The sequence below is a fragment of the Sclerotinia sclerotiorum genome, genomic scaffold (assembly GCF_000146945.2).
Source record: "Sclerotinia sclerotiorum 1980 UF-70 scaffold_4 genomic scaffold, whole genome shotgun sequence".
Taxonomy (NCBI): Eukaryota; Fungi; Ascomycota; class Leotiomycetes; order Helotiales; family Sclerotiniaceae; genus Sclerotinia; species Sclerotinia sclerotiorum.
Genome location: NW_001820832.1, coordinates 970,738 through 998,090, shown reverse-complemented (window position 1 = coordinate 998,090; position 27,353 = coordinate 970,738). Strand labels below are relative to the sequence as shown.

Below are 27,353 nucleotides of genomic sequence, written 5' to 3'. Positions count from 1 at the left end.
AAAGTTGGAGGGGAGAAAGAAAAGGTTAGAATGCTAGGATCGAAAAAATTGTTCGCTTGCCTCACCGCCCTGTATTTTATGCCGATAAGAGATAATGCTTGCAGACACATACATACCTAGGCAACCTAGCATCAATAAATGTAGAATTCGATAATTAATTATTGCCATAAGATTTTCGTTTCGTTTTGGTTTTTATAAACTAATCAATTCATCAACTTGTTTCATTTGTAGTCTTTCCTGATTTCTCAGAATACTCCACGCTGAGAGAAGTTCTATTGAAGATATGCAAGTTTGGTGTGCGCGACCCGGTGAGGTCGGTTTCGCCAAACAACTTCAATGTCCAACTAAACATCTGCGTGCCTCTAATTGAAATAAAAGACTGGGACTCTGAACGGAAAGAGGCTTGAGATTTATGTAAAAGGTTATACTATAGATTATATACGCTTTTTGAATATCGCGCTCTATGTCAAACCATTCGGCGTACTCTCCAATCCTGGAGGCTAAAAATGCTTACCTAAGCAGGCCAAAGTCTTTCAAGAGTTCCTGATGTGCTGGAATAGAATCTTGCGCTATATCGAAAATCACGCTGCAACCTTTCCTCGCAATTCTCAATCAGAGGCTCCAGTCTTTTCATTCAACCTGACACGATTTCTAGTGCAGCAATTTGCACATTACGGTTCCGGTGTTCCGAATTTGATCTTCCATTATACGTACTTTCGTTCCGCATAGCTTCTCGCACCGCTTGATTTTCGTATTATCCTTGCCAAATCAACGTTCTGATTGTCCTCCCGAATCTTAGCTTCCTTATACCTGAACTGAACTACGGCCTTCCACTCTCGTTGGTAGCTTTGAGTTCTATCCCCTTAACTTTCTTCGAGGTCTTCAAAGGTGCGTAGTTTAACTCAAGCCTTTTATTGTGTCTCATCCTGCCCTTCACCCTTTCTTCATTGTTTAGCCTTGCTTCGATATCCAAATTTGTGTCATTATCTTCTTTTCGTTTATTGTTCTGCTTTTTTTAATCATAGGATTGGCGTTGCTGGCTCTAGTCTGGGTTCGGGTCATGTCACATTTCTGGCATTATCGGTAGTGGATGAAAGGGGGATTTGAGAAGAGTTCACGGGCTCCGGAAAGGACTGCCTTTTCTAGTGCATCTAGTGTCATGCCAGCTAGAGTATGTTCCTTTACCTAAGCTTTCTACTCTCCAGTCGCTCTTCTAAAAGTTCTCGCTACGTGTACTTCTTTGGTACTAGTGAAAGGAGCGGGAAATATATCTCGGGATTCACTAGTAGGGATAGCCTCATGGAATTCTTCCAGTACTTGAGTGACGGACAATGGCCCTTTTCTTGTGAAGAGTGTAAACGCAGCAAAGCTTGAGCAGCATTTCTTTTTGTCTTCTCCTCATCCCTTTGATGTATTTTTTTAAGTGTTTTCCACGGGTCTTCCACCCGTCCCCCCTCTGAAATTATCCGGGTAAAGAGCAATTCAACTTGAGATTCGCCAGTAGCCACAGATTTACTGGCTCCTCCCGGACTATTGATTTCTGTCGAAAAACTTAGCTTGTTAGGTGACTCGATGGAGAACAATGTATTTTCATTGCGTTCTTCGACGGTCTTATATTTTACAGAAGAACTAGTGCTTGTTGTATCTAAACTTGGACATTCACATGGATAGTCTGAATAAGTTATATTCGGATCGTCTGTCTCACGCAATGTCGGGATATAAGAAGACGTAGGGTAGGGAATGGTGACGTAATTATCTGTCCCTCAAGGCCAGCGGATGTTCCCGTGGGCCTCCTATGCTGGCTGCGAAACACAACCATTTCCTTTTCTCCGCCAGCCCATTTTGGATTCCTACTCTGGCTAGGGTCTCCATTCATTTCTTCGAAAGTCCCTTGATTAATCAGTGACCTTCGTGGCAAATTTGGAGAATACGGCGGTTTGTGATAGCCTTCAAGTTCATGATGACGCTCGTCTGAGTCAGATTGTGAGGGGTTGGCCATGAAAAAGCAAGATCGATGTCAACCCCAGAGCTTGTTTGACTGTTGCGGGCATGTTGGGCACTGGTTGTACCTCTGGTTTCTCTCACAGGCCTCCCTGCATTTTTAATCCGCACCTAGGTTCCCAGAGATCTCTTGCCACAAATGCAGCGCGCCTTCGCTGCGAGTTTCATTGTTACTTGTTGAACTAATATTCGAGGTAGTTCTCATTTTTAGGGTGACGATGAACATCGCTATTGTTGAACTTCATTTCAAAGAATAATAATTACATGTACTAACCAATCTGTTGTGTAGCTCCGTAGACAACAGAAAAAATGGCCTTAGAAGCCTACAGACACCTTCTCCGCGCGACGAGGATCGCCTTCAATGGTTCGTACCCTTCTTTCCCTCAAATAACCCCAATACCTAATACATCAACAGGAGATATTGCGATCCTGACTTCCGCCCGCAATCAAGCCCGCAGTACTTTCCTCACCAATCGATCTCTCACTCCCGAATCACCGGAATCTATAGCTGCTATTGCGCATGCAGAAGATGTTGCGAAATTCCTGAGGCATAATGTGGTGCAGGGACAGAAAGCAGAGGGTGATGAGAAATATAGTAGGTGCTAATTTTTTATCAAATATCTAGACGGGATATCATGTTGAAAGAACATGAGATGGAATGGGATTTGGGAGAGAAAGAAATGAAGCTAAGAGATAACAGAGTTGAATATTCATGAACATACGGAACGAGGAGATAATGATACGATTAAGATGCCGAGTGGGAAGAATGTTACGATTGATGGGAAGACTTGTAAGGATTAGGCTATCTTAAGTATGCATGGTCTTCTGGAGACCTCGAGCGTTGAAGATAGAAAAAGGGAATGTAAATGTAAGACATGGAGGCTGGTATCTAAAAAGTGATATGGATAGCAAGGATGTTTCACACAGGCTGATGTAGAGCGAGATGGATTCAAATCGTGACCACGTAGGTCAATATTGTCATTATATGCACTGTATTTCTAAACATGCAAAAGAGCACTCCACTCCATTTCATGCCGTTTGGCTTCCTAACTCCCAAACTCCGGTGATTCAATTTCCATTCATCAGGACCTTTAATTGCCAGCCAGACTAGCATATTGCACATCGCCTGCACCGGGTGGAGCAGCAACAGCAGACATACTGGCCAAATCATCCCGAGGAGCTGCAGCTTGTGAAGCACCACCCTCAATCGCTCTTCTCTGTGCACCCGAACCCGAACTCGAAAACGCTGATCGTCCTTCCCTGCCTGTGGCTATGCGCTCATCCTTATCCATGGTACCAATTGGTCTCGGCTTGCCCCACTGTACTCTCAGTGGACAGCCTGCAATTATAGCTTTCCCTTGTAATGCTTCTGCTGCAGCTTCGGCACCTTCTCTTGTCGCGTAATTAATGAACGCGCAGTGTGACATGTGCGAACAGACCAGTGATCTTAATTTCCCGTACGGTGAGAAGAAATCCCTGATTTTGTATTCTGGCAAGTCGTCCTCTACACCAGTAATGAATAGCGAAGTTATCGATCTATCGGAAGGTGGTAGGATATCTTGAGGACCAGGAGGTAATTGTGCTGCACTAGGGAAGGCTCTTCCCCCTCTCATCCCGCCTCTACCTCCCCGGCCAGTACCCCTGCTCGGCTGTCCATCTCGTGTTCGTATCGGTCCCGGTCCCTTAGTCGCCAAAGCCATACCCTTCTCACTTTCACTTCCGCCGGCAGCACCGCTCCCACCACCTTCCCCATCCGTAATCATCTTTCTCCCCTTTCTAAAATAAGGCTGACTATTCGCCAACCTCCTCAAGAGTTCTCTAGCCTTCTCATCGGTTTTTTCATACTCTTCCATACCCTTCCCTTCCTCAATCTCCTTCTCATGATTCTGCGCATAATATTCCCTGTTGACCTCACTTTGCGGGCCCGGCGCAATCATCTTCAGCGCCGCGTCTCGAACTACAATCGGTAATCCGAAACTCAAATCTAACATACAGCATTGACAGCAATTCTTCAATCGCGCGCATGTTAGACAGATATTGGTACGCTTGCTGCGGGCTGTGCGATCGGCTTTCCATTGGAAGACTGTGAAGGGTCTTGTGCAGATTTTGCATTCTTCGCCGTGGTCTTGTTTAATCATTTGTACGAAGGGGTTATCGGGAAGACAGTTTTCACAGACAGAAGGGAAGTCGGTGGTTTCCCATCCAGAGCGATTGAGATCTTGTTTGATTTGTGGTGGCATGTTGAGGGTGATATGTTGGTATGCAGTGTTATGAGATACTTAGAAGACAGGTTTGATATTTAATATCTCAGATTTTCTTTTGCGACAAACTGACGTTGATGTTTTGATGATTTGAGCTGGGAAAGGCTGAAGGAGAGGCGAATAAATTCGAGATCAGTAAACTTGACTCAGCAGATACTACTATAGGTAGAGTAGAGTAATTATATTGCACGTGACGAGGCTGAAAGACAGATCTAGCCTCACAAATCAAACTTATCAATTGGCTATTGCTTTTTCGTACCTGGCAAAATGCAATTAATCCTCGCGCTTTTCTAAATTTTTGTCAGCCTCTTTAGATCATTATCAATGCCCAGTCTTCAGATGTGTACTTTGCAAAACTGCAAAATAAATCCACTATAATTCAAATAATCATTGTCATCCTTCATTCACCGTTTCTTCTCACTCTTCCGCACGACTGAAGATGCCAACGATTAAACTACCCAGCCTTTCAAGGCTAATCTGCACAATTTGCTGTCCCGCAGCCTATCGAAAATTCCCCATCCATGGGTTCAGGGTCCTTTGACCAACCGGAGGCTTGAGTCCCCTTTCTGATATTTATTTGGGACTAGCACACGAATACGATTCGCCAAATAACCAGGGGTAGCCAAATTACTTGGCAATAATTTCAATGGTGTTGATAAATATCTTTCAAGAATTCCCCTTTCTTCAATAACTCACAGCTTCATCTATTCAAATTTACTTCACTTTAATTCAGTTCTTTTACATTCGATCAACTCGAATCCATCTTTCTTTAAAGTAATACATCTTCTAATTCACGAATTGAACAACTTTTACAATGGCTGCAACCAGACTTGAGAATGAGGATCACTCCCGCGATGCCGCTTTCAACAAAGCAATGCATAAGGATTCCGCCAATGCTGAGGGTGGTTTCCGTGCTATGATGGGGAAAGATTCCTCAGCTCAAAAAGCGGCTGTTGATGAATACTTCAAGCATTTTGACAACAAGACTGCCAAGGATGAAACCAAAGAGGATAGAGATGCAAGAGTCGCTGAATATGCTACTTTGACAAGACAGTAAGTTTACCCGTCAATTGCAAACAAGACCCAATTCTAATGTCTTCATAGTTACTACAATCTCGCGACCGATCTTTACGAATACGGATGGGGACAATCTTTCCATTTCTGTCGTTTCGCATACGGTGAACCTTTCTATCAAGCCATTGCCCGTCACGAACATTACCTCGCGGCCAAGATTGGTATTAAGGATGGCGACAAAGTTCTCGATGTTGGATGTGGTGTTGGTGGGCCCGCGAGAGAGATTGCTAAGTTCACTGGAGCACATATTACTGGGTTGAACAACAATGATTATCAAATTCAACGTGCAACCCGATATGCGCAAAAGGAGGGTATGGCAGATCAATTGAAGTTTGTTAAGGGAGATTTCATGGTATGTTACTTGTCTTTTACAAATTCATAAGATGGAGAAATGCAGAGTCTACATGATGTCACGCATTTTTAAAGTATTTGCTACTTCAGAGCTTGGAGACCAAGCCATGAGACAATCAACACCATGTGCACTGATAAAGGCTTTGCACATCTTCAATGGCACTCATCTTGAATTTTTAGATCACAACTAATAAGATTTTAGCAAATGTCTTTCCCAGAAAACTCCTTCGATGCTGTCTACGCAATTGAAGCCACTGTTCACGCACCATCCCTCGAGGGTGTCTACTCCCAAATTTTCAAGGTTCTCAAGCCAGGTGGAACCTTTGGTGTCTACGAATGGCTCATGACTGATAACTACGATAATGACAACGAGCATCACCGTAACATTCGTCTCGGTATCGAGCTGGGTGACGGAATCTCAAATATGGTCAAGATTTCCGAGGGTATCGCCGCCATCAAAGCCGCTGGTTTCGAACTTGTACTCCACGAGGATTTGGCCAAGAGACCAGATGCTACCCCCTGGTATTACCCTTTAGCCGGTGACTTCAAACATATGGGTACCATTGGAGATTTCTTCACTATTGCTCGTATGACCAAGACTGGTAGAGGAATAGTACACAAATTTGTTGGTGTTTTGGAGTATTTGAAATTGGCACCACAAGGAACACAAAAGACAGCTGATTCATTAGCTGTGGCTGCTGATTGTTTGGTTCAAGGTGCCAAGGAGGATTTGTTCACACCTATGTATTTGATGGTTGCTAGAAAGCCTTTGGCTTAACTTTTGGGCGTTTTTAGACGAAGGGTGGAGTGGTCTTAGACTGACGCGATTATCATCTTTTCGTCCAGATTATGAGTTATATGCAAGATGTATATATGCTCGGAGTTTTTCTTTAATACAGCACTGGACTTGATGTTTGGGGATGAGGATATCTTAAACCAAGATGAATGCTGGAATGATACATTGCATAGGCATACTACTAAACGATTGTAATAATTATGAAAATATATACAACTAATAATACACAATACCCCATTGAGTTTTATTGTGAAGTGAGCTTCTAGCCCTGTTAAAGTAATTATAAGGAGTCTATTTAGAGATTGCTAAATAAACTCATCCCATTCTCTTTTCGGGTGGTTGTCGTCGTTGTGTTCCTTGGTCCCCTTGGTCCGTGCATCAACACCTCATGGAACTGAAGACGCCCAACGCCCAACGTCCTCTATCCTCAAACATTCAAAATCAACATCCAAAATAATACAACTCTCCAACCTCAACTATCTTCTTGGCAGATCCACGAAATTATTTCCTTCGAGGTGATATTCCATCCATATCTTCGGCTTGAATATGTTATGTTGTTTTCTTTGTGGGAGTGGAGTTGTGGATTATGGATTTTCTATATATGAGGGAAAGTCTTGAGTTGATAGGTGGATATTGGTGGATGGATGGACGGATGGATGGAGAGAGAGATAGAGAGAGAGAGAGAGAGAGAGATGGGGCGGTAAATGGAAGGAAGTATGTAGCTTTGTTGATGGAGATGAGATGGGGATGGGGATGGAGATGGAGATTTATAGTTACTTGATGTACTTTTTGTTATCTGATTTTTTGTGTTAATTTGGGTTTGGTTTTAGGTTTGGGTTTGTGGATTTAAATGTGTATATCAGGGCTAGGGTAAAGGTTAGAGGTAGGATGTTAGATTTTCATGGCTTGGATATCAGCGGTAGGACGTTGAGGCTGGGAGAGGATAGGGTGTTGGGTATATATTGTTATATGCGGTGCTTTTGTTGTGGGTATGAGGTATAGATGTATGAAGGATCTGGGAGATGGGGACGTGAGGCATGTATGTTTGAAGTAGGAGATAGAGGTATCAAGTCGGGTGTGACTTGAAGTATACAGGGAATGGTGTTTTCATTTTTTATTTTGGGGGTCTGAATGTTGGGTTTCGATGATGGTGGGTGGCCTTTTTTTGAGGGGCTTGGAAGTTCGGTTTGTGTATTGGGTTTTGGTGTATTGGTTTTGTGTATTTGGTTTGTGTATTGGTTTGTGTATTTAGTTTGTGTATTTGGTTTGTGCATTTGGTTTGTGCATTTGGTTTGTGTGAGTATGTTGATGTTTCTGCCATTTACCTTCCGTGTTTGGAAAATGATTAAGGTCAAATTCGTTTATCCGAGTGATTGGGCAATAGTTGTGCTTTGGTAATGTATCGAGTGATACTATACCGGCTTGGGCTTGGTTGAGCTTCTCACATTATTGTAGATGTGGGTACGGATTTTGATGTGAGATGGGGCCAAGTGGTTTTTGTTACAGACTGAGTAGTCAAGTCACTTACTGCAATTTGGAATAAATTTAGGATAATCACGCCATTTATTTGCTATCGACGTGTACTAGTTAACTTCTTCTCGAGGCACACGGATCTACCGTATCTGCAGCCATATTATGAGCCACCCTTCCTTTCTTCCGGATATATGTAGTATCCATGTCGGGACCTCCTAAAATAATATTACAGGCATATTTACCTCTCCCCCATCACTTCCACTAAATCATCATACGGACAATTTCTACTAGAATTCTCAGCTCCCACCATCACTCCTGAGTATCCCAGTTTATGGAGAACATCCTCGCTACCCGAGCTTCTAATGAATACCTTCACTTGAGCCTTACTTTCGTTCGGATCACAAGCTTTGTGACAGTGTAGAACTTTGAAAAGGTCCTCCCAAACCTCATTTTCATGGTCTTTTTGAGAATCATAAAGGTAGTTAAAATCGTCAATAATGACAAGCAATCTTACATTCATGACATTAAGTAACCCCATTAATTCACGAAGAAACCGTACTCCACTTCTGATGGTCCCACCATGGGTCTTGATATCAGAATAGTCATGGCTTACAAACTCCTTCCCGAACCCAAAAAGAATCTGCACCATTTGTGCTACCAAGGAACGGATGGCTACAGTTATTGACTGCTTTTCGAATAATCCCGAGAGACAGCATAAAGCATGCCGATGATTTGAGAGACAGCATAAAGCATGCCGATGATTTGAGAGACACCCGTATATAATGCTTTTCGTAGCATCACCGGTATGCTTTGATGGAATGGTTGCCGAATCGGGTGTGTCAGAGGGTGTGTCAGAGGGTGTGTCAGAGGGTGTGTCAGAGGGTGTGTCAGAGGGTGTGTCAGAGGCTATGTCGGAGGGTGGTGGGTCAGAGAAAAAAAAAAGTGCGTTAGGCATAGGAGCCTCCATCCATTCGACAAGTTTGGAGAGCTTTTCTTCGGTGGTTTTAAGTTTGGGAGCCCCTCGAGCAATGGTACCGAGCCAAGCATCTGTGGATTGGTAAATTTTGAGACGCCGGCCGATTGCTTTGGTTGGCTTACTAATAAATAACACGCACACATTAGCCGTCGCTCTTGCGCCCCTGTAATGATAAGTCGTTGACATACTGGCTGTGGAAGGGCGATATTTTATCAATAATTCGAGACATCATGGTTTGTTTCTTGTTTTCGGGAAGTTTTGGGTTCGATTATTTATTTGATATCATTGATGAAAATGTATCGTTGATGATGTCTATCGTCGAGGGGGATGTATCGTCGAGGGGGATGTATCGTCGAGGGGGATGTATCGTCGAGGGGGATGTATCGTCGAGGGGGATGTATCGTCGAGGGGGATGTATCGTCGATGAAGGTGTGATGTTGAGAAGAAGAAGGAAGATCGAGGACGAGCGAAATATGAGCATTATATGCACAAGAAGCACGAGGGTATGACTCCACGATTTTCACGACTTTATGGAATATGGTAATTCATGGGTGATTTTCACCTGCAATTCATCACCCAATCCAGAATCCTACCCCATGATTAATGGATTAAATATTGATGACGCTACCAAGCTTTCTCTCTGCACTACGCTTGACTCAAATCTATACATTTTTACCTTCATTGTTTAATTTTTTTTCATTCACTTTACTCGACCAGATCAGACGGTTCAATCTCATCGTTCAACTATTTCCAGCAGTTCCGCTCTTGTCACTCCCAAAACTTCTCGAGCACTTGACTCGAAGAATAACGATCACGCATATCTCATCGACGCTTCATCATCCAAGTACCATCCCATCGCCACAAGTCATCAGGATAGCCAGAGCATCAATTCAATTTACCACAAAAATAGCCGTAAGCGAAAAACAAATATTAATTGAACCAATCGGCCATGTATGTTCTAATATTCCCATCTTCCTCTCTCTGCAAGGACAGGAGAGTATAAAGGTGTAATATCACACAAAGGACATGAAACCTAGACAGGAGTATGTTCAAGCGGAAGAGAAGGTATTGGATGTATTATTAAGGACGGCACGATATACTTCTCATCAAGTGGGTTTGAATAATAACAAATTGACAATTGTAGGATTTTCGGTGGTGGACCGGGTAATCCATATAATGATATTGAAAAATATATTCTTTTGGTATTCTTTTGTCTTCTTTGGGGTATTTGATCTGGATAGCGATGATCGATCAGTTGATCTCTACTCTTAGTGAAAATCAACTCTGATTTTCCTTCTCTGGCTAAGCCACGTACTTATATGATAAGTATTGAGGAGAGGTAAAGAACTTTAGATAGCATTCTAAGAAAAATATCACCTTAAAAAAAATCAATGAATACATGAATGAATGAATGCATGCATGGATATGAGGATTTCTTTTTTGATTGATAACGTGGCCGAATCTAGGCTACGGAGTGGAGTTTACCAAAACCTTCATCACGATGGTGAAACTTCTTTTTCATGTCCCCTAATTCGCATCTCGAATTAAGTTCTTCCGAGGAAATCTCCCTTTCCGACGGGTACACCTTCCTTTCTGTAAAGACGGTTGCATTAGCACATGTTCCATCTCTCTTGATCAAAAGTCCTCCGCATGTCTTCTGCCGTTTATACACAGTGGTTCAACAGTCCCATTTAGAAGACTCAATGTGAGCCTTTCAATATTTGAAAACAATCCAGTATTCAAAACCGAATACATTGTCCCAAACTTTTTGAATAGCCCATCGACTTCAGAAACCGGAACATTCTGAATGTGGCCGAACCGCAGTTCGGAGGGAACACTGAAAACACAACTCATAAGACATAAGAAACATCAAGACATACCTCAAAATATTATAAGCAGTAACGACATGGAAGAAAAAGTTAGGAATGGCGAAATCCAGAACAAATTGCTTGGCGGTGAATTTTAGTTCGTTGGGTCCGACCTTCATCACTACTTCTGTGTCGTCCTTGCCATCTGTACAGGTGGAGGGAAGGGATTCAAGAATCTCAGTTACGCGGTTGATGCGTGTGTAGATACCTGCAAACTGTGAGGGGTGTCAGCATTGGGGAGAATAGAATATAGAAGGAAAGAGGAACTTTGGATGGCGATCGCAGAATGTGACAAGCTCTTCTACTCTGAGTCTCGCATCTTTACTGAAGCCGGATCCTAATATTCTACATTTTCCCAACCTAGGGTGATTGCCAAAGATACATCCACTTGGTGAACAATCTTCTCTGACGTCCCTCCATTTCCCTAATCGTTATCTCAAAAAAAGAACAAAACACTAAACTCACGTCCGTCTCGTTATTCTCAAAGACAACATCCTCGGCACCACCAACCCTCACAGCCAATCCCTTGGCTGAATCAGAGATACGATGGATCTGGAAGATCAAATCTCCCATATCTTCGACCAATCTCGCATGAACGATTTTCGATTCATCTTTCTCAAAATGTGCTTGTCCTTTTGCAAGGAATTCTATGAGGATAGGATAGTGTTAATGAATATTCAAAAAACAATTTGTGGAATCGATGAACAGGTGAGACTGACTTGATAATGACTTGAGGTTTTTGATGAAGAGGGGGACTGAGATGTCGTAGAGTGTGAGAGACATTTTGGATGGATGGATAAATGTATGTTTATGGATGGATGTTTAGAGAGGTCCTGTGCTTTGTTGTCTTTAGAAAGAAGCTTTGTGGAGATGAAGAGAGAAATATATAAGATTCACTGGGTTTATGGTAAAGTTATATATCGTCGAAGGATGGGTAGATGAGATTGCTCTTTCCTATTTATAGATCTCAAAGTGGGTTGGTGTCCAACAGAGGAACAACAAGTATCCATCCCCACACAAAAGAATGTCCGGTTCCGACTCGCGCATCTACGGAGTATTCCCAAGATTCCGCCTTCCTCCATAGTTTTGAAACCATTACCAATCGGACCAGAGAATGAGCACATGTTCCACCCCCTTTTTCGTGGCTGCAGATGCAATATCGAACTGGGAGAGCAAGTAAAAGCTTTGAATTTGTAATCTGTTAATCAGATGTCTCACCGCTGCATTGCGGGGTATTCGATATTGGTAATCACGTGTTACACGAGTACTTCATGAGTGAGTCCAGAAGATTCCAGTAGTTGGATCACGGTTTAACAGACGGATCGTATTTCAAAGCAAGCGAATTGGAATTGAAGATCCAAATTAAGCTGATGACCAAGAGGATTATCACTAATGCATGATTTGGCGGGGCTGCAAGAAATTTGGAATGAGAAATAATCATTTATGCCAATCCCCGCTGACTTTAACACGACAGTAGGTGACTGAGTCATAGAGAGCCACCAATTAATATCACAAATATTGCTGTGTCAGAAATGAGTCGATGATGACGATGACTGCACTAGATAATATCATGGTCGTCTTGCAGAAATTGGAATACCCTCAATAATACTAACTATAATCTCACTAAATATAATCTCATCGCTGTCGTGACTCCTGGTACACGAGCATAGCATTCTGCAATCAAATTTGTTCATTCAGCATCCTTCATGTCGCGTCCTTATTTCATACTCCTTGGTAAAGAAAAAAGGAAAAAGCAAAATTGGCACTGTTCCCGATCCATGTGCCAGTACGCTACCGCAATAATACCCCTCAAAAACGTGAGCAAAAAGGAATAGAGAGAATGCAAATGCAGGTAATTTTTTGTAAGTGTGTTGTGCTTGAGCCTGATACATACAGACCAAAACAAAACTGCGAAGGGAAAAGACGATCAACGCCTATTCTATCCCATGCTAAACGCGAGATGATAAAACGAAAGAAATTCATAATGTGGAAGGGACATGCGTGGTTGTCTCGTCACTGAGATATAAGGCCGGATACTAGATCGAGTGTGCCGCGTACCACCCACCATTCAATGCCTCGATCCATATTCGACAATGAATAGTCTTTCGGGTTCTGTATTTTGTTATTATTATTTTCTTTGGCTCGCGAAATTGTGCTATGGTTGCGAGTCGATAATTACCGTCATGGCCATTACTCGTTAAATAGTGGCTATTATACGTTGCGGCATGAGATTCATTGTGATACGTGATTCATAAAATCATGAAACTCTCTTTTGCATCAAAATAGGAGGTACCTTCTGTCCGTATTGGTCTGCTAGAGGCGTAAATGCATGAAGAGGACATCGATGCTATGGACACGACTATCGTCAGAGCTTCTTCCTTGAGCCAAGGGAACATCATCAGAACTTACCATTTTATACTTCTTCGCTTTATGGATTGAATGAATATGTCTCGTAGCCCAAGTTGTAGCGAAAGATACTAGAAAACCTATAAATCCCAGAGTTGGGATACTAGGCAGGAATTCATCGATTTTCGAAACGGTAGATATGATACAATGGACTAGTTGTGTGCTAGTAAGTATAAGCATCAAGGATAGTAGTATAAAAATCGAGATCTTTTGTTGCTTCGAGGCATGTCCGAGCTTCACCGCACGATGGCGTATAGGAATTACAGCAGCCTTGTTTAGTCTTTGGGTGGACATCCATACATTTCTATTATATCTATTCCCTCCTGGTTGCGTAGAATCATAGGTATAGGCACCAAATGTACCAGCATTAGGGTCCGAATAAATGCTACTACCATCTCTGTAAAGATGGGTGTTGACGCTGTTGTCGAAGTTTTGAGCCTCGTTGACATTTAAGCCAAGCCCTTGCTCAAAATCCGAATATGCATAAGACGGGCCTGAAAATATCGATGATGTATCAAACATAGTATAAGTATTAGGTTGTCTAGTTGGCGGCTCGGGTGGAAGCTGTGCAGTCCGTATGTAGTTTCCACAGATGAACATTTTGACTGTGCCACCACAATTACATAAAGGAGCATTCACAGAGTAGCATTGAATGCAAATATATCGACGGCATGGATTAATGCGATTGAACTCGAAGTGAGCAGTCTCAAAGTGTGCTTGTAGAGCTTCTTCGTCCAGAAAAGATTGCTGACATTCGCCATCAAGATAGTAGCATTTGAACATCGAATCATCCCAGACACCAAGAGGAAATTGACCACCGTTTTGAACAAAAGAATAATGAGCCGCGGCACGAGCCTCGATATCTATTGAAGCAGACGATCCCCATAGAATTTGGTTGTGACTAGATTCCATATCTTCGAGTGAAAAGATTGATTCGCCGCAGGGTATTTCAGGTGCGACGCCAAAAAAACTCTCACCAATCCCCTGCAGCTCATATTTGCTGTGTGAAGTGACCGGTGTAGCTTGTCCAGAGGGGGTGTTTGAAATTTCTAGTTCGTATGTAGGAGAAGTCGCATTATAGGACTGCGAATCGGTTTCTTGTGTGATAGAATTTGATTGGTGGGCATGGACTAGGCTTTCAATATCATGATGTTCTAAGGGACACTAAGAGAAACAAGTTAGGCAAAGCATCAACAATGGTAGGCTCGACCACATACCGGGACATTCCGATCTTTACAACTTTGGCAAGCTCCTAAATATCGAATCAAAGCTGTTTTAGCTCTAGACATAGGGTCGAACCTCTTCCTAGTCCGCTGTGGTACTGACCGGCCTTGGTAAGAGACTGCCCGATTTCTCCCAGACTGCCCTGAATATTGACTGTCAGGATCAAATGACATTACCGAAGACCAATCCGACGGAGTTGCATCAAAAGAATGCACAGTCCTAGCCTGAGATGATTGGGATCCATTGGTAAGAGGTCCAGATAGGCTAGAAATCCCAAATGATCCAATACTACTTGGAGATGTTGCATTTGGGTCCGGGGATCGTTGCGCCAGCCCTTCCTTCATACGGAACTCGTTATATAACTTTGAAGCATGTTGGACTTTGTATGGAGGAATAGGTTTCTTTACGACACCTGCTGCACGTTGAGACGAAGAGGAAGACGATGTTTGGCCTGACAATGAAGGGGTATGATGATGAAGTCTTATGGATGAACTTTGCTGATGAATTCGAGGTCTAGATAAAGGTGGCCGCAGATTGTTATGCGGTCGAGAATACATTTCGGTGGCCCAGTCCGACGTAAATATTTTGACAAGTTGGTTGCACCTCTGGATGAGTGGGTGGTGCTTGTTGGGTCAAAGTAAGGCTGAAGGCTAAAAAGTTGAAATGCCTCCCGTGTTAACTGTATTTATCAAATAGTTATTCTACAATAAACGGAATAATATGAGATACTTCGCAAACGGAGAGTTCTGTTTGCCTTTAATAGAAGAGACGGAAGAGCCTTACCATATTTCTTATGTAGCCATGAGGCTACACATTACCCAGCGCCCTCAACTTTTAGACGAGCCTACCACGGCTGCCGCAGGGATTTCGGTGAACTGCTCGACATCCACACTAATAATTGAAAACACGATATTGCAATCGAGCATGAAAACATTGACACGAATCTCCTAAATGATTTCGATGGTTGAAAAACAACGGGACGAGAGGCGGTGCAAGTACTTGTTCTTCTGTTTCCTAGCGAGATTCGCAGTGGAGATAAGAAACGTTCTGGAAGATGTGGCTGGTAGAAGCTGCATAATGCCGGGCGAGACATGAGTGCCATTGTTGTGAGAACTGGGATTATTTTGGTATACACAAAACACCCTCCCAATAACATTTCAATGAAGATTAGGTCCTGTACTATAGAGTACCGAAGACTTAATCTGACCCCCTAGGTAAGCAAATATGGGTGAGCATCACGATATCACTTAGCTTGCGATGTGTGACGAGGAGAAAGAGGCGACGGCGACAACTTGTGTGGCGAAGCAATTAATTATTTTGTGTACGAAAACTCCATTGAGCTTTCTGAAACGAGATAGCACCGCCCTATTCACGCCCTTTAAGCTAGTTCTGTGCCCAAAGGTTGTCTAGCAATACGAGGTTCTGCGAGTCCCTCGGCTCGTCACAAATCTTCGCAGTAAAGCAGTCTCTTGAATGTAGCTGGTAGACAGGAGCTCATAGTTCCAGAAAAGCCATTCTATTTGAAAATTGAAGATTTGACGACAGTATGATTGAGTAGCTGCTCCTTATGTTTGCTGGAGAGGCAGAAATCCTAACAGTTTGGCGGGGCGAGCGACAATGGGTATGCATTTGTTTATGACTGTTGTACAGGAGGCCTCCATGATCCAAACAAGTCGAATGATTCTCTACTCCATGGCCCTTTACTGCCTGTTTCACTTCCAAAATTTCCTAGCGTGTTGTTCATAGTGTTTCCCCCGCTTCCAACACCTCGAGAGATCACCGCGGGTGGGCCCGTATGATTAACAGCTGGAACCTTCAGGATTGATATTCCACGAGTTGCGGGGTTGATTATTCTAGGCCTTGAAAGACCGTGAGTATGACTTTGTGCCTCTTTCTCTATTATTTGATTTGCTGACACAAACCCGCCGGTCTCGTCACTTCGTTTTTGCTCAGCAGGGATAAAGTCTAGAATTGAGCTTGATGACTGCTTAATCTCGAAATTGTTAGAAGATGGTGCCGGTGGAGGCAATTTCAATGGTTGGGGAACGAGACTAGAAGTCGTCTTGATAGGGGCTGTTTCCAGTCGATGCTGGTTTGGCACCGGCATGAATTTAGCCATGGAGGGATCAGCTGTGTCGAAAGTAGAACTATTAGATGCTATGCCTACCAAAAATTTATCCGATTCGATAATCTCCGAGCCCGCCTCGTGCATGATACTAACAGCACTTTCTTCATCCTCAAATCCAGCTTTTGGAATCATCACAGTCTCTGGTACCAAATTTTCGGGTTTGCTGTTATCCGCAATATTAAGATGCAGCGTAGCTTTTGGTATTACCGAGTTCTGTTGGAGGGCGCATGGCGTTATCGTTTCAGTGGGGTCTGATGTAGTGACAGATTCGGTGTCAGGTTTGTAGGTAGGTTCAGAAATTGCTGCCGTACCACCTTCTGCAAGGGAAGGAAGCACATTAGATTCTGCCCGAGTCTCTAAGGCAGTAGTCTTTGAGTCCGGAACTAGCGCGGCGCCCTTCTTCGGGTCAACAGCATTTCTAATTCGTTTCTCTGTAGTTCCTGACGCTTTGGGTAGATATTTAGGCAATTGATATTCATGATCTTGCGCATAATCCTCAACTCTCTGCGGAATCTTATCGCTAAAGCTTGAAAGATAGTCTAGTCTAGGGCGTCTGGAACTATCTCCTATGTTGCTCGAGTGACGTTGTTGGTTGTGTACCGAATGTCCCTGGTCCATCAATGATGATGCAGCATTGGGTATGGAGTTTTGGGCGCCCATCAACTTATTGCGAGACAGTATTGCATCTATTGTTTGATGATCGATACCAGTGCCTGGTGAAGAGGGGAACGGCTCCTCGAAATTACTAAGGATTAAATCATTCTGGGACGCCGAAATGTGCGGCTCATTATTGCCATGATCATTAACCAAATCGTTATTTGCATCATTACTAATCGAGGATCTGGGAGGTGAAGATAATTTCCCTGCAGCTGAGGCGGTCTCTCGTTCTGTTGTCAACAAATAAGCCTTGGAGCTAGAATGTGTTTTAGTTGAAAAAATAACAGAATCTGAGTTAAATGGACTATTAGTCCCATTTTCTATTGATGTAGAAGATTTTGGGCTAGGTTGATCAATAAACATCAACATCTTATTTCGTGGACGGGACCTGATGCGCAGAGATGAATGGGGCCTTTCCGGTAGCTGATTCAGTGGTGAGGATCTGTTCTGAGATTCCTGCCGTTTAATCGTCTCTTTTGCTGCTGGTTTAGGTGCTAGTGTGATTCCTGATGGCAGAGTTGATGATCGCGAAATCTTCTCAGATAAGTCGACTGGCCGTTTATTTTTCTTGCCAGCAGCTTCTCTAGGCTTGGGAACTGGAGCCGAGTGGTCATCTTCATCAGAACTAGGATCCACTGACAAGTCGATAGTTGTTGATTGGTTCTTTTGCACAGATGAATTCATTGCCATATTTCCAGATGTAGCTCCGCGAAGAGAAGAGAGTGATAGAGATGCGCCAGTAAGGTTGCTAGCATATCCACCTTTTTCAGGCCTGTCTCTCTTTCGTGCTTGGGTTCGACTCTTAGAGGTGTCTGCGTTTCTAGCCATGTCGACTACCAAGCTTTGCTTCCTATTAGATGGGACGGCTTCGTTTCTGTCTCCATTCTCTTTGTTGTCATTAATTTTGGACCGCTGTATGGACTTGAGCTTTAAGGATTCATATCTTATAGGCCCGGTGTTTGATGATGTCGGCGTGAATGACAAGGTAGCCCCCATAAGATTCTGCGCAAAGCCAATTTTACTTGGTTGAGTTTCGTTTGCCTTACGTCGTTTTGTAGGCCTGGGACTGTCATTTTCACTCGCATGGCTAGCATTCAGCATCTGCCGTTGTTCGAACGGAGATGTGTTTGGTATAAATGCCTTTCCATAATGACCATAAGGTGTGCCAAGTATAGAGTTAAGTGGCTTCGGCTTAAGATGAGCTGCTGCAATAGTTTGCGACCGAATAACAGATGCTGCGGATCGTGCTGGCGATGAATCTCCATTTCTTGCAATAAATCGCTCCTCCCTTTCTCTGACTCGTTTATCGATGAGCTCGGTGAGATCTTGATCCCTCCTTTCTATGAATTCCGTTACTGTGACCAATATGCCATTCCTTTCCAACTCCAACTCGGCTCCCTCATCGAGTGGAGCTTTTTCGCGCCAGTGTGCATCTCCTACTAGATTCGCTTTTTCGTCAAACACCATGACACGTTTGTTGAAAGTATGAAATTTGAGTCGCCCATCTTGCCAACGCTTCTGTTTTCGACGGGTATCAGCTGAATAGAGGCATCGAAATTCGAGGACCGGCGCGGTATTCTGATCTGGAGGAACGTCCATAGACATAGTGACGAGGGCAAATGAAGTCTTCTTCAAGGCATTGCAAATGCCCAATGTGACTTTGGTATTGATGGAATCGTTAAGCAGTAGGCATCCTTGTGGAAATGATTGCCTTGACTTGAAGTCAATTTTGGATTTCGTCGGATCCTTACATGACGCGAAACCTAGATAATCCAACGCGCCGACTCCCGCCCTCTCACGTGCTGATAAGCACGAGGTTAAGCTACGATAAGCACGTTTAAATTAACAAGCGTGTTCATATTATTCTCAGCCATTATCTGCTGACGACATGTCTGAACTGCCGTATTCAATAATTTGGATTGCATTCAATCAAACGACATATATATCATGGGAGTTTGAATTGTGGAAAGTTATAAAGTTTGAGGATTGCCGTTCAAGGCATTGGAGTGATCCATGTCGTAGATATTTCAAATTGTGGCATTCCCAAGGAGAGGTTTGGACAGTCACTGAGGTTTCATCATTCATACACGTTTCCGCCATGTTGAACTCTTGTCTCATCGCTGCTGCTACTTCTACAAACCCGAGCAATTGCTGGCGTAGCATTGAATCCGAGCTCTAGTCAGTAACACAGCATGTCCTTCAATCCATTTGATCATAGCTCCACGACGACTGAGAATTATCCAGGTATTTTCAAAACTTTGGCCGAGCTGATCATAGATGCCAATACAGGGACTGATTATGAGAACGTCATCTATCCCACCACGGACGGGACTTCTACTAATTGATAGCTATGCTGAAGCGCCTTTTGCATCGAGGAACCAGCTTGCTGCTTACACCGAGTCTTGCGAAGACTCGAAAATTATTATACTCGTCTACTCTGAAGTATGCTATATTTTTGATTCATGGAATGTAACACCTAGGCTAGCTTATCAGGATATCATGGCTATTCGAGATATGTTGGCTGGTCGAGGCGGTGATGAGATTCTATGTTGGGAACAACAATGCAGTACTGGTCGTCCTGGCCTAAGTTTTCAATAATACCAAAGAAATAATACTGCACATCTCTCAGAAATAGGTACCCAAGAACAGCTTTTCAGATTTCGGTCATTGAAAAGCAGTACGCTTCAAAGATGAGACTAGTACTGCAATGTTGAAGTTGCAGTATGTGCTAGTGGTAAAAGTCTCATAGCTCATCTTGATACTATTGCTGCTACTCAGGCACAGACTATATTGGAGGCATGATGATTACATCACTGATCGTATAACAACATGCCTATCGGAACCGATTAAGGAAGTTTCGGTGTAGAATTACCAAAAATCCTGACGACACCCACTCGCTTACGTAAAGGCAACCCCTAATCCACTGGACAGGCAATGAATGGTCGGCGGGCCGTTCCAGACTAGATACTACTTACCACTCGATAGTTCACAAGCGCATTTGTTATAGTTTGTCTATTTTGTTTTGAGAAGACGTCAGCAGAATGTTAAATTCCATAAGGAATGTTCATGGGTTTATTTTTGATCCATATAATTTCTGGTAAGGGAGAGAAGGATCTTTAACCAACGGTTGGTTTCATGGTTCGATATGACACGTCTGACGTGATGTCGATACAGAGGCTCATTCGTTTTGAAACAGGAGATATAAGGTGCTCTCAAACTTGGCAGGGAGCTCAGATACGAGAAGAAAACCCATAGACTGAAGTATACGGAGTAGATAATTTAACGAGTACAGCTGCCAATATCAATCTCTCTGCAGAAGCACCCCTACACGTGTGTTATAACGTAAAAATACCGTAATTATATTCGTATAAAGTGCTGAGCGACCAATTTATATCACTTGAAGTCAAGAAGTTAGTTTCTACTTACAAGTTATTATAAGGAGGCACAGGCCATTCATCCATTTTTATGAACCCCGCAAACTAGTTTGGGTTTCAATACCTACCTAGGTAAACCTAATCTTCGGTGCTGCGCATTTCTCAATAAAATCCTACGATACAAACTCTCACAGGAATCCGAATCATTCTTGGAAACACTCGGTCGACTTTCTTTAATTTACCAATTCGGCTATGTTTTGATACTGGAAACTTATCAATCAATTTATTAACAGCTGTCCCTACTTTCATATATCAACCAAGAGCTTTTTAATCGTCCAGCATTAACAACGTGGATCATCCATCTCCAACTCTCTCCTTGTGGTGCCCTAGCACATATAGCAACTACGATTTAATTGATACATTCTTTCACTCACAATATGAATTCTATGCACCGGCAGATCGGGAAGATCAGGAATAAAGGTCCTGGGGATACTGCGAAAGTATCGGTACTTCTGAACGACTATGAAGATGCGAATAAGATGCTCAATATGGTAGGTTGTCTCTGCATGTCGCGCCATAATTGCAAACCCAACACACGAAGCATTACTGATATAGATAACTAGATAATTGAAGCTTCCAAAGCATGGAGAGACGCATGGGTATCCATGCTTTCCACTCAGTTGAACACAGCAACCAGTTTCGAAGAATTATACCAGCCCATCGTAGGCACCAGCGATGCTCATCGAGACAATCCAGCAGTTACCCCTCGCCAACAGATGAGTCGAACTATAAAATTAAAGGAAACATATGCGGAGCTGAAAACAGATTTACTGGAAGAGGTTATGATGATGGACTCTCGGGTTACAAAACCAGCTACAGAAGCAAAGGACTTTTTACAACCTATCCGGAAGACAATTAAGAAACGGGAGAATAAAAGATTGGATTGGGAGAGATATATAGACAAGGTCAACAAAGCTTCTGCGAAGATGAAGAGAACTGATCGAGAGAACGCGGCGCTAGCAAAGGCTGAAGAGGAACAAGGGAGGGCAGCAGAGGTAGGGTCTTGCATATTTCATGTATAAAATCACTGCTAATTGTTTCCCAGGCATTCAAAGATGCGGATGCTCACCTTCGAGAAACACTACCACCCGTGATTGCTGCAGCTTTTTCGATACTCCCACATCTACTCGCTGCCCAAATAATGATCCAAAATACCCTCCTCGCCCAATATTATACAGCACTACACAACTACTGCGAAGATGTGGGTCTACCCTCTCCACCACCACCGATGGAAGACGTAATCGCAGTCTGGAACCAGAGTTACCTCCCCATAAAACAAGAAGTCGAACTGATAGACTGCATACGCCGTGGCAAGGCCACCCATCAACCTATGAACCTTGGCGATGAAAACGCCAATGCCAAATCCGTAACTGGTCTTAACGTCCGCAATGGTTTTTCTCGCCGTCCCTCAAATCAGTCTATGAGCACCAATCGAGACCCTTCCCCAAACCCCAGCGCCTCAACCACATATTCCGAAGCTCGGTCTCCCAGACCCGATCGACCACCCCCTATTCGTTCCGCCTCACGTCCTCGCATTACTTCGGCACATACCGTACCTGTATTTTCACCCCCCACAGCTCCCAGCACAGACTACTCTGAACCTCCACTCCCAACCCCTGACGCAGACTACTCCAACCATTTAACTCCTGCGTCCACCCATTCCTCCTATACTCCGGCTGGCCCCTCGCCAGATTATTTCCAACGCGGCTCTACCAACGAAGGCTTAGCCGTCAATTCTGCCATTGGCAAGAAAAAGCCTCCGCCTCCTCCACCTAAACGTCTCGGCTCATCTAATGGTGGAATTTTCGTAGTAGCGCTTTACAGTTTCGAGGGACAAGGAAAAGGAGATTTGAGTTTCAAAGAAGGTGACCGAATCAGGGTTACGAAGAAGACGGATAGCACAGATGATTGGTGGGATGGGGAATTGAAAGGAGTGAAGGGGAGTTTTCCGGCCAATTATTGTAAAGCTGCATGAACGCAACTGGGATGGAGTAAAGGGGTGAGAGGTTGTTTGATTTTATGAAAGCGCTCCATTTCATTTTAGCTTACGAGCACTGGAGCGGAAGGGATTTATTTCGAAAGTCTTTGAGGAGGACAATCTGTTTGTGATATGCTATGGGAGAAATACATTGGAGATATCTAGCTCCAAAATCTATGAATGACATCTAGGATCCTATATCAGGCAGGCATGGAGAAAAGATGAAAGATGGAACATGGATAAGGATGAAGGATGAAGGATGAAGAGTGGATGGACAAATCGATCAAATAAAGGACTTACTTTTAAGTAAGATCTTACCAAAGTATACTATAATATTCTGATATCAAGATCAATGTCAGTGAAAAGAATGTAATGGGCATGACAACTCAACTACCTCTCTCTTTCTCTTTCCCTATCACGTACCACATACACATACACATGAAATCACCCATGTAACAAAAGCAACACGCAACGAGATAGAACCATACATGAAGAAAGATTTTCCAATTAAGAAAAAAGGTATATTAATAATGCTATTCGCTATTCTGCTATACGTTCGTTATACGCTATGCTATGCTATGCTATGCCCATGCGATACGATACGACGCTATACTATTTTTTCCGTATCTCGCGGTAATTCATTCCCATCCAATCTATTCCAATCCATGAATCCATTCCATTCCATTGCGCTACGCTATACTGCATCCATCCATCAATTCATCAATCGATATGTAGATATGTAGATATGAAAGTGAAAATTAAGATGAAAGTAATCCTTCGAAATCTGTTCCGCTGACGACAACACAAAAGAAATCTTGTAAAGGGAAAAAAAGGCTAAAAAGTGTAAAAAGTGTAAAAGGGGTATCTTTCCATCCGTCTATCTTCCCGCTATGACTATGTGTCCTGTCCCATTCCATCCCGTCCATGTTCTATCCATGGTGTTTCATCATGCTGTTTGAGAGTTGAGTTTGCGGCAATCTTCCTGCCTTCCGTCCATCCAAATTTCGATTACTTGCTCGATCCGACCTAACCCAGCCTAAAGCTAAATTGGAGAAGGAAGTGGTGATTTCCAATTACGACACTCATAAATCATAGCGTCCGTCCATACAAATGCCAACTTACTCCTCGGTCGTAGTCGAATCAAAGTGAATGCCTGCGTGCCCAGTAGGAAAGACAAAAAGAAAACCACCCGATTGCCAAGATTGGTAGATTTAACGATAGCCAATCATCTAAAACCCATTGGTCTCCCAAAATTTATACTCGACTTCAACTTCAACTTCACTTCGACAGGTTCATCCTCATCCTCGTCCTCATCATCCTCTCCCTCCATGCCCCTTCCATCTTCACCACCACCACCAATAGATCTGTTCCTCGGTCTTTTCATCTCCAAAATGGGACTCAAACTACCTACGCTCGCAGATGGACTCGTCTCTTTACTACCTGGTCTTGAGTTTTTTACTTCTTCCAATTTCTCCGTAAGTGCTTCGAGGAAAATTTCATCCCTGGCTGGAACATTGGTAAGGCCTAACAGGCCCGTCAATGGGCGATCATGTACTTCTTCATCTTCTTCATCTGGTTTTATTCCATCTAGTGCGAGTCTTTCATCCTCATCCGGAATTGGCGCAAGCGAACCCCGATGGAGATGTCCACTGAAGCCCCTAGGCGTTTCATCCCCTTCAGACTCTTGACTCTCCTTGACCAAATCCGAAAAGCGTGAGATGGAATGATTAGGTGTATGGCCAGCATACATCGTTAATCTCTTGTTTTCCGATTCCAAATGTGCTTTCCCTAGTGTTGAACCAATATCTCTCCCTGGCGGTCTAACGTTGGGGCTTAATCTCGGACTGGCAGATCTTGGACTTAATACTTGAGCAACGAATACTGGATCCACGGCGCTGGCTTTGATTGGTACACCTTCGAGATGTGGAGCGATTTGTGATATATCTATACTATCAGCACCAATAATATCCCCATTACTACTCCCATCCTTCTCCCAATGTACATTAAAGTGATGTGAATCTGCAACTTCGGGTGAAACATATTGAGAGGATCCAACAAAATCGGATGGAGTTAATTCCTGGATAACTTGGATTGGTGTTTGTCTTGGCGCATGAATGTCCTCAACTCTCAATGACTCTGATTCTGTTGAAAATGTTCTCGTGGGGTTTTGTGGTGCTGGTGCGTAAAATGGAGAACCATCGGCATTTCTTCCAGACTCTTGTTTGATTTCCTGGTGACCATGCGATGATTTTTTCGAATCTGTACTTCCACTCCCTGATGGAGATGCGGTTACTTTTGGTGGTCCTTTGATGATCGGTACGCCTGTTGGACTGGTGAACATGTTTCCTGCTGGACTAAAGCCAAAACTTGCTAAATCCAGATTGAACACTCCAGTGGGCGATAAGATCTCTCCTTTGGATACGAGTCGGTTCTCGAGATCTCGAATTCGAGAAATTAACATCCCTCTTTCTTTCTCCCATAACTCTCGTTCTTCTGCTATGACTTCTATTGCTCGTTGTCTATCAGCCAAAATGTGGGCTCGTTCCCCCTCATACTGATCTCTTAATTTGTGTGAATATCTTCTGAAGTCTTCAATCAATTGAGCGGCAGTATTTTCTGCAGAAGCGGATCGAGTGTGAGGAGGAGAAATCGGTATGTCGCTGAGAGGTGAGTGGTGTTTATATTGCCCTGGGGACGAGGTAGGTGGAGGGAAAAAGGAGGTTGGACCTTGGCCTAGATGATGTTGATGAATGGACATTGGTGAATTGACGGTAGAACCTGAATGAGAGAGTGGTAATCGGATTAAATGTGCCATTTTGAATGCACCCGTGGCAGAAGGAATGAAAGAGTGAGTAAAGTTTGGAGGGAGGTTTCGGATGTTGGGGTATATGTCGTTTAATTATTTATTGATTTATTTGATTGCTGAAATTGACTCGAGCTTGACTTTGAGATGAGTGTATGTAGGTATGTACGTGTGGTGTGAAACTGAACGGGAGTTGTTTTGAAGGTATACTAGCTTAGGTAGGTATTAATACTCATACCCAGAATTTTCAAGTGGTATATTTGTTGAAGACTCTTGAAGGAATGAATGAATGAATGAATAAATGAATGGATGGAGGGATGAATGGGTGGATGAATGAATCGGATGGGGGTGGGATTGACTTGATTTGAGCATAAATTGAAGAAGAATATAAGAGAGTTTCTGAGTCAAATAGTTATTAGTTATTGTAATGTAAGTTGATAAGAACTAATTGGGTCGTCGCAAGCTGATGATGAGATAATGAATGAAAGGCTGGCTGGCTGATGATTGATCTGATCTTCAGGTGCGACTACTGGCATTCGGCCGAGGAATTATGACGGAGAGCACGATCCACTTCCCGTTCATCGAGAAAAAGGTTTTCTCTTTCTTTCTTTTCCCTTGTCCTTCCTTGGGTTCTTTGGCCTTTCACTTGAATACAAGACTCTTTCTCTTCTTGTGTCTTTCATTTTCAAATATCGGTGAAAGGAAATCGAACAATTATATCTAACTTCTTGTACATACCTACATACATACGTACCTGCTTGATATCTATCTATCTACCTAGTACACATATTACATACATACACATACATCTACATTTACATATACATACACATTATTGATGTGTTGTCATCATACATTGAATCCCATTTGTCTCTCTAGTCTCCTGGTCATTTATTTATTCCTCCAAAAAATGCTAGAAATATGCAATTAATGTTGTCATTGCATAAAATATGAATGATTCCGGTACTCCTTTTGCTTGGTTATGCATCAAATGTGTTGATTTAATTGGTTAGCTCATGATTATTGACGGACCGATCCGTTGATTTGACTGTTTTGGATTCAGGGTCTTTCTCAAACAGGTACCAGTTAGCATTAGCATTAGTACCTAGTTAGCATAAAATTGTACTCTTCTTTTTTATATTTCTTTCTGCTCATCCTTCACTCTATTCACCCTTCTTCCCCTTCTCCCCCTACACCCCCATCTCCATCTCCATCTCCCCCATCTCCATCTCCATCTCCCCCATCTCCCCCTTCTTCCCCTTCTTCCCCTTCTTCTCCTCCTTCTCCTTTTTCTCCTCATTCCCCTCTCCTCTTTTTTCTTCTCGTCACAAGACAGACAAATGCTACATGGAATGTCACTTTACTAATAAACATCTACCGGAGGATCCCCTTTTACCATCTCCAGATATTTATTATCAAACAATAAATCCGTCAATCCTGTTTCCGCTTTGCCCAACCGTGCGACCTCAATCCCTAACGAGTAAGCCTAAAAGCTAAAAGGAACGCAAGAACGAAAGAAGCATAAAGGATTTTCAGGGCTCTCTTAGCTTCTCTTACCATTCCCAAAACACCCCCCTGACACGTCACAAGCCCTTGAGCCATCCATGAAAAGGCAGATTCGCCTGTTTGTCTCCATAACTTTCCCCATTTCTTCTCCATTTTTTACTCCATAAGGCTGTATAAATGCCTGAGTGCACGTCGTTTCAGATAGGAAGAAAAGCCGATAGGTACACGATAATTATCCGCCCTCAATCTATATATGGAATAGACGTGTCGCCAATCATTTCAACTTCTTCAACCCCCATATTTTGCATTCTGATTGTACGGTGTGCGATCAGGAAATCATTTTATGAACGAAATCTCTGTCAAATGATAATGAAATGAGGCGACAAAGGTTACTTTCGTACCCATGAACAAGGTGGG

At 43.1% G+C, this 27,353-nt stretch overlaps 11 protein-coding genes across 11 annotated transcripts; 4 read left to right on the top strand and 7 right to left on the bottom strand.

Annotated features, from left to right (window-relative positions):
* Positions 1–820: 820 nt before the first annotated feature.
* Positions 821–1,999, bottom strand: SS1G_03470 (predicted protein; the record flags this gene model as incomplete). Its single annotated transcript, XM_001595331.1, has 3 exons — positions 821–987; positions 1,331–1,610; positions 1,706–1,999. The coding sequence occupies 3 exons, from the start codon at positions 1,997–1,999 to the stop codon at positions 821–823; spliced, it is 741 nt and encodes a 246-aa protein (XP_001595381.1).
* Positions 2,000–2,310: 311 nt separating this feature from the next.
* On the top strand, positions 2,311–2,802 carry SS1G_03469 (hypothetical protein; the record flags this gene model as incomplete). The annotated part of the gene is made up of 3 exons (XM_001595330.1): positions 2,311–2,365; positions 2,417–2,596; positions 2,702–2,802. The coding sequence occupies 3 exons, from the start codon at positions 2,311–2,313 to the stop codon at positions 2,800–2,802; spliced, it is 336 nt and encodes a 111-aa protein (XP_001595380.1).
* Positions 2,803–3,092: 290 nt separating this feature from the next.
* SS1G_03468 (hypothetical protein) lies at positions 3,093–4,241 on the bottom strand (the record flags this gene model as incomplete). The annotated part of the gene is made up of 1 exon (XM_001595329.1): positions 3,093–4,241. One exon carries the CDS (start codon positions 4,239–4,241, stop codon positions 3,093–3,095), a length of 1,149 nt encoding a protein of 382 aa, XP_001595379.1.
* An 835-nt stretch (positions 4,242–5,076) lies between these two features.
* SS1G_03467 (sterol 24-C-methyltransferase) lies at positions 5,077–6,465 on the top strand (the record flags this gene model as incomplete). Its single annotated transcript, XM_001595328.1, has 3 exons — positions 5,077–5,315; positions 5,367–5,688; positions 5,890–6,465. The coding sequence occupies 3 exons, from the start codon at positions 5,077–5,079 to the stop codon at positions 6,463–6,465; spliced, it is 1,137 nt and encodes a 378-aa protein (XP_001595378.1).
* A 2,273-nt stretch (positions 6,466–8,738) lies between these two features.
* On the top strand, positions 8,739–9,115 carry SS1G_03466 (predicted protein; the record flags this gene model as incomplete). The annotated part of the gene is made up of 2 exons (XM_001595327.1): positions 8,739–9,013; positions 9,079–9,115. 2 exons carry the CDS (start codon positions 8,739–8,741, stop codon positions 9,113–9,115), a joined length of 312 nt encoding a protein of 103 aa, XP_001595377.1.
* A 1,361-nt stretch (positions 9,116–10,476) lies between these two features.
* On the bottom strand, positions 10,477–11,583 carry SS1G_03465 (hypothetical protein; the record flags this gene model as incomplete). Its single annotated transcript, XM_001595326.1, has 4 exons — positions 10,477–10,525; positions 10,813–11,015; positions 11,266–11,447; positions 11,520–11,583. 4 exons carry the CDS (start codon positions 11,581–11,583, stop codon positions 10,477–10,479), a joined length of 498 nt encoding a protein of 165 aa, XP_001595376.1.
* A 1,530-nt stretch (positions 11,584–13,113) lies between these two features.
* SS1G_03464 (predicted protein) lies at positions 13,114–14,803 on the bottom strand (the record flags this gene model as incomplete). The annotated part of the gene is made up of 3 exons (XM_001595325.1): positions 13,114–14,360; positions 14,506–14,572; positions 14,777–14,803. 3 exons carry the CDS (start codon positions 14,801–14,803, stop codon positions 13,114–13,116), a joined length of 1,341 nt encoding a protein of 446 aa, XP_001595375.1.
* Positions 14,804–16,063: 1,260 nt separating this feature from the next.
* On the bottom strand, positions 16,064–19,315 carry SS1G_03463 (hypothetical protein; the record flags this gene model as incomplete). The annotated part of the gene is made up of 2 exons (XM_001595324.1): positions 16,064–19,017; positions 19,303–19,315. 2 exons carry the CDS (start codon positions 19,313–19,315, stop codon positions 16,064–16,066), a joined length of 2,967 nt encoding a protein of 988 aa, XP_001595374.1.
* A 685-nt stretch (positions 19,316–20,000) lies between these two features.
* Positions 20,001–20,676, bottom strand: SS1G_03462 (predicted protein; the record flags this gene model as incomplete). Its single annotated transcript, XM_001595323.1, has 3 exons — positions 20,001–20,048; positions 20,191–20,227; positions 20,642–20,676. 3 exons carry the CDS (start codon positions 20,674–20,676, stop codon positions 20,001–20,003), a joined length of 120 nt encoding a protein of 39 aa, XP_001595373.1.
* Positions 20,677–21,026: 350 nt separating this feature from the next.
* Positions 21,027–22,624, top strand: SS1G_03461 (hypothetical protein; the record flags this gene model as incomplete). The annotated part of the gene is made up of 3 exons (XM_001595322.1): positions 21,027–21,140; positions 21,213–21,644; positions 21,695–22,624. 3 exons carry the CDS (start codon positions 21,027–21,029, stop codon positions 22,622–22,624), a joined length of 1,476 nt encoding a protein of 491 aa, XP_001595372.1.
* Positions 22,625–23,852: 1,228 nt separating this feature from the next.
* Positions 23,853–25,442, bottom strand: SS1G_03460 (hypothetical protein; the record flags this gene model as incomplete). The annotated part of the gene is made up of 1 exon (XM_001595321.1): positions 23,853–25,442. One exon carries the CDS (start codon positions 25,440–25,442, stop codon positions 23,853–23,855), a length of 1,590 nt encoding a protein of 529 aa, XP_001595371.1.
* Positions 25,443–27,353: the final 1,911 nt, after the last annotated feature.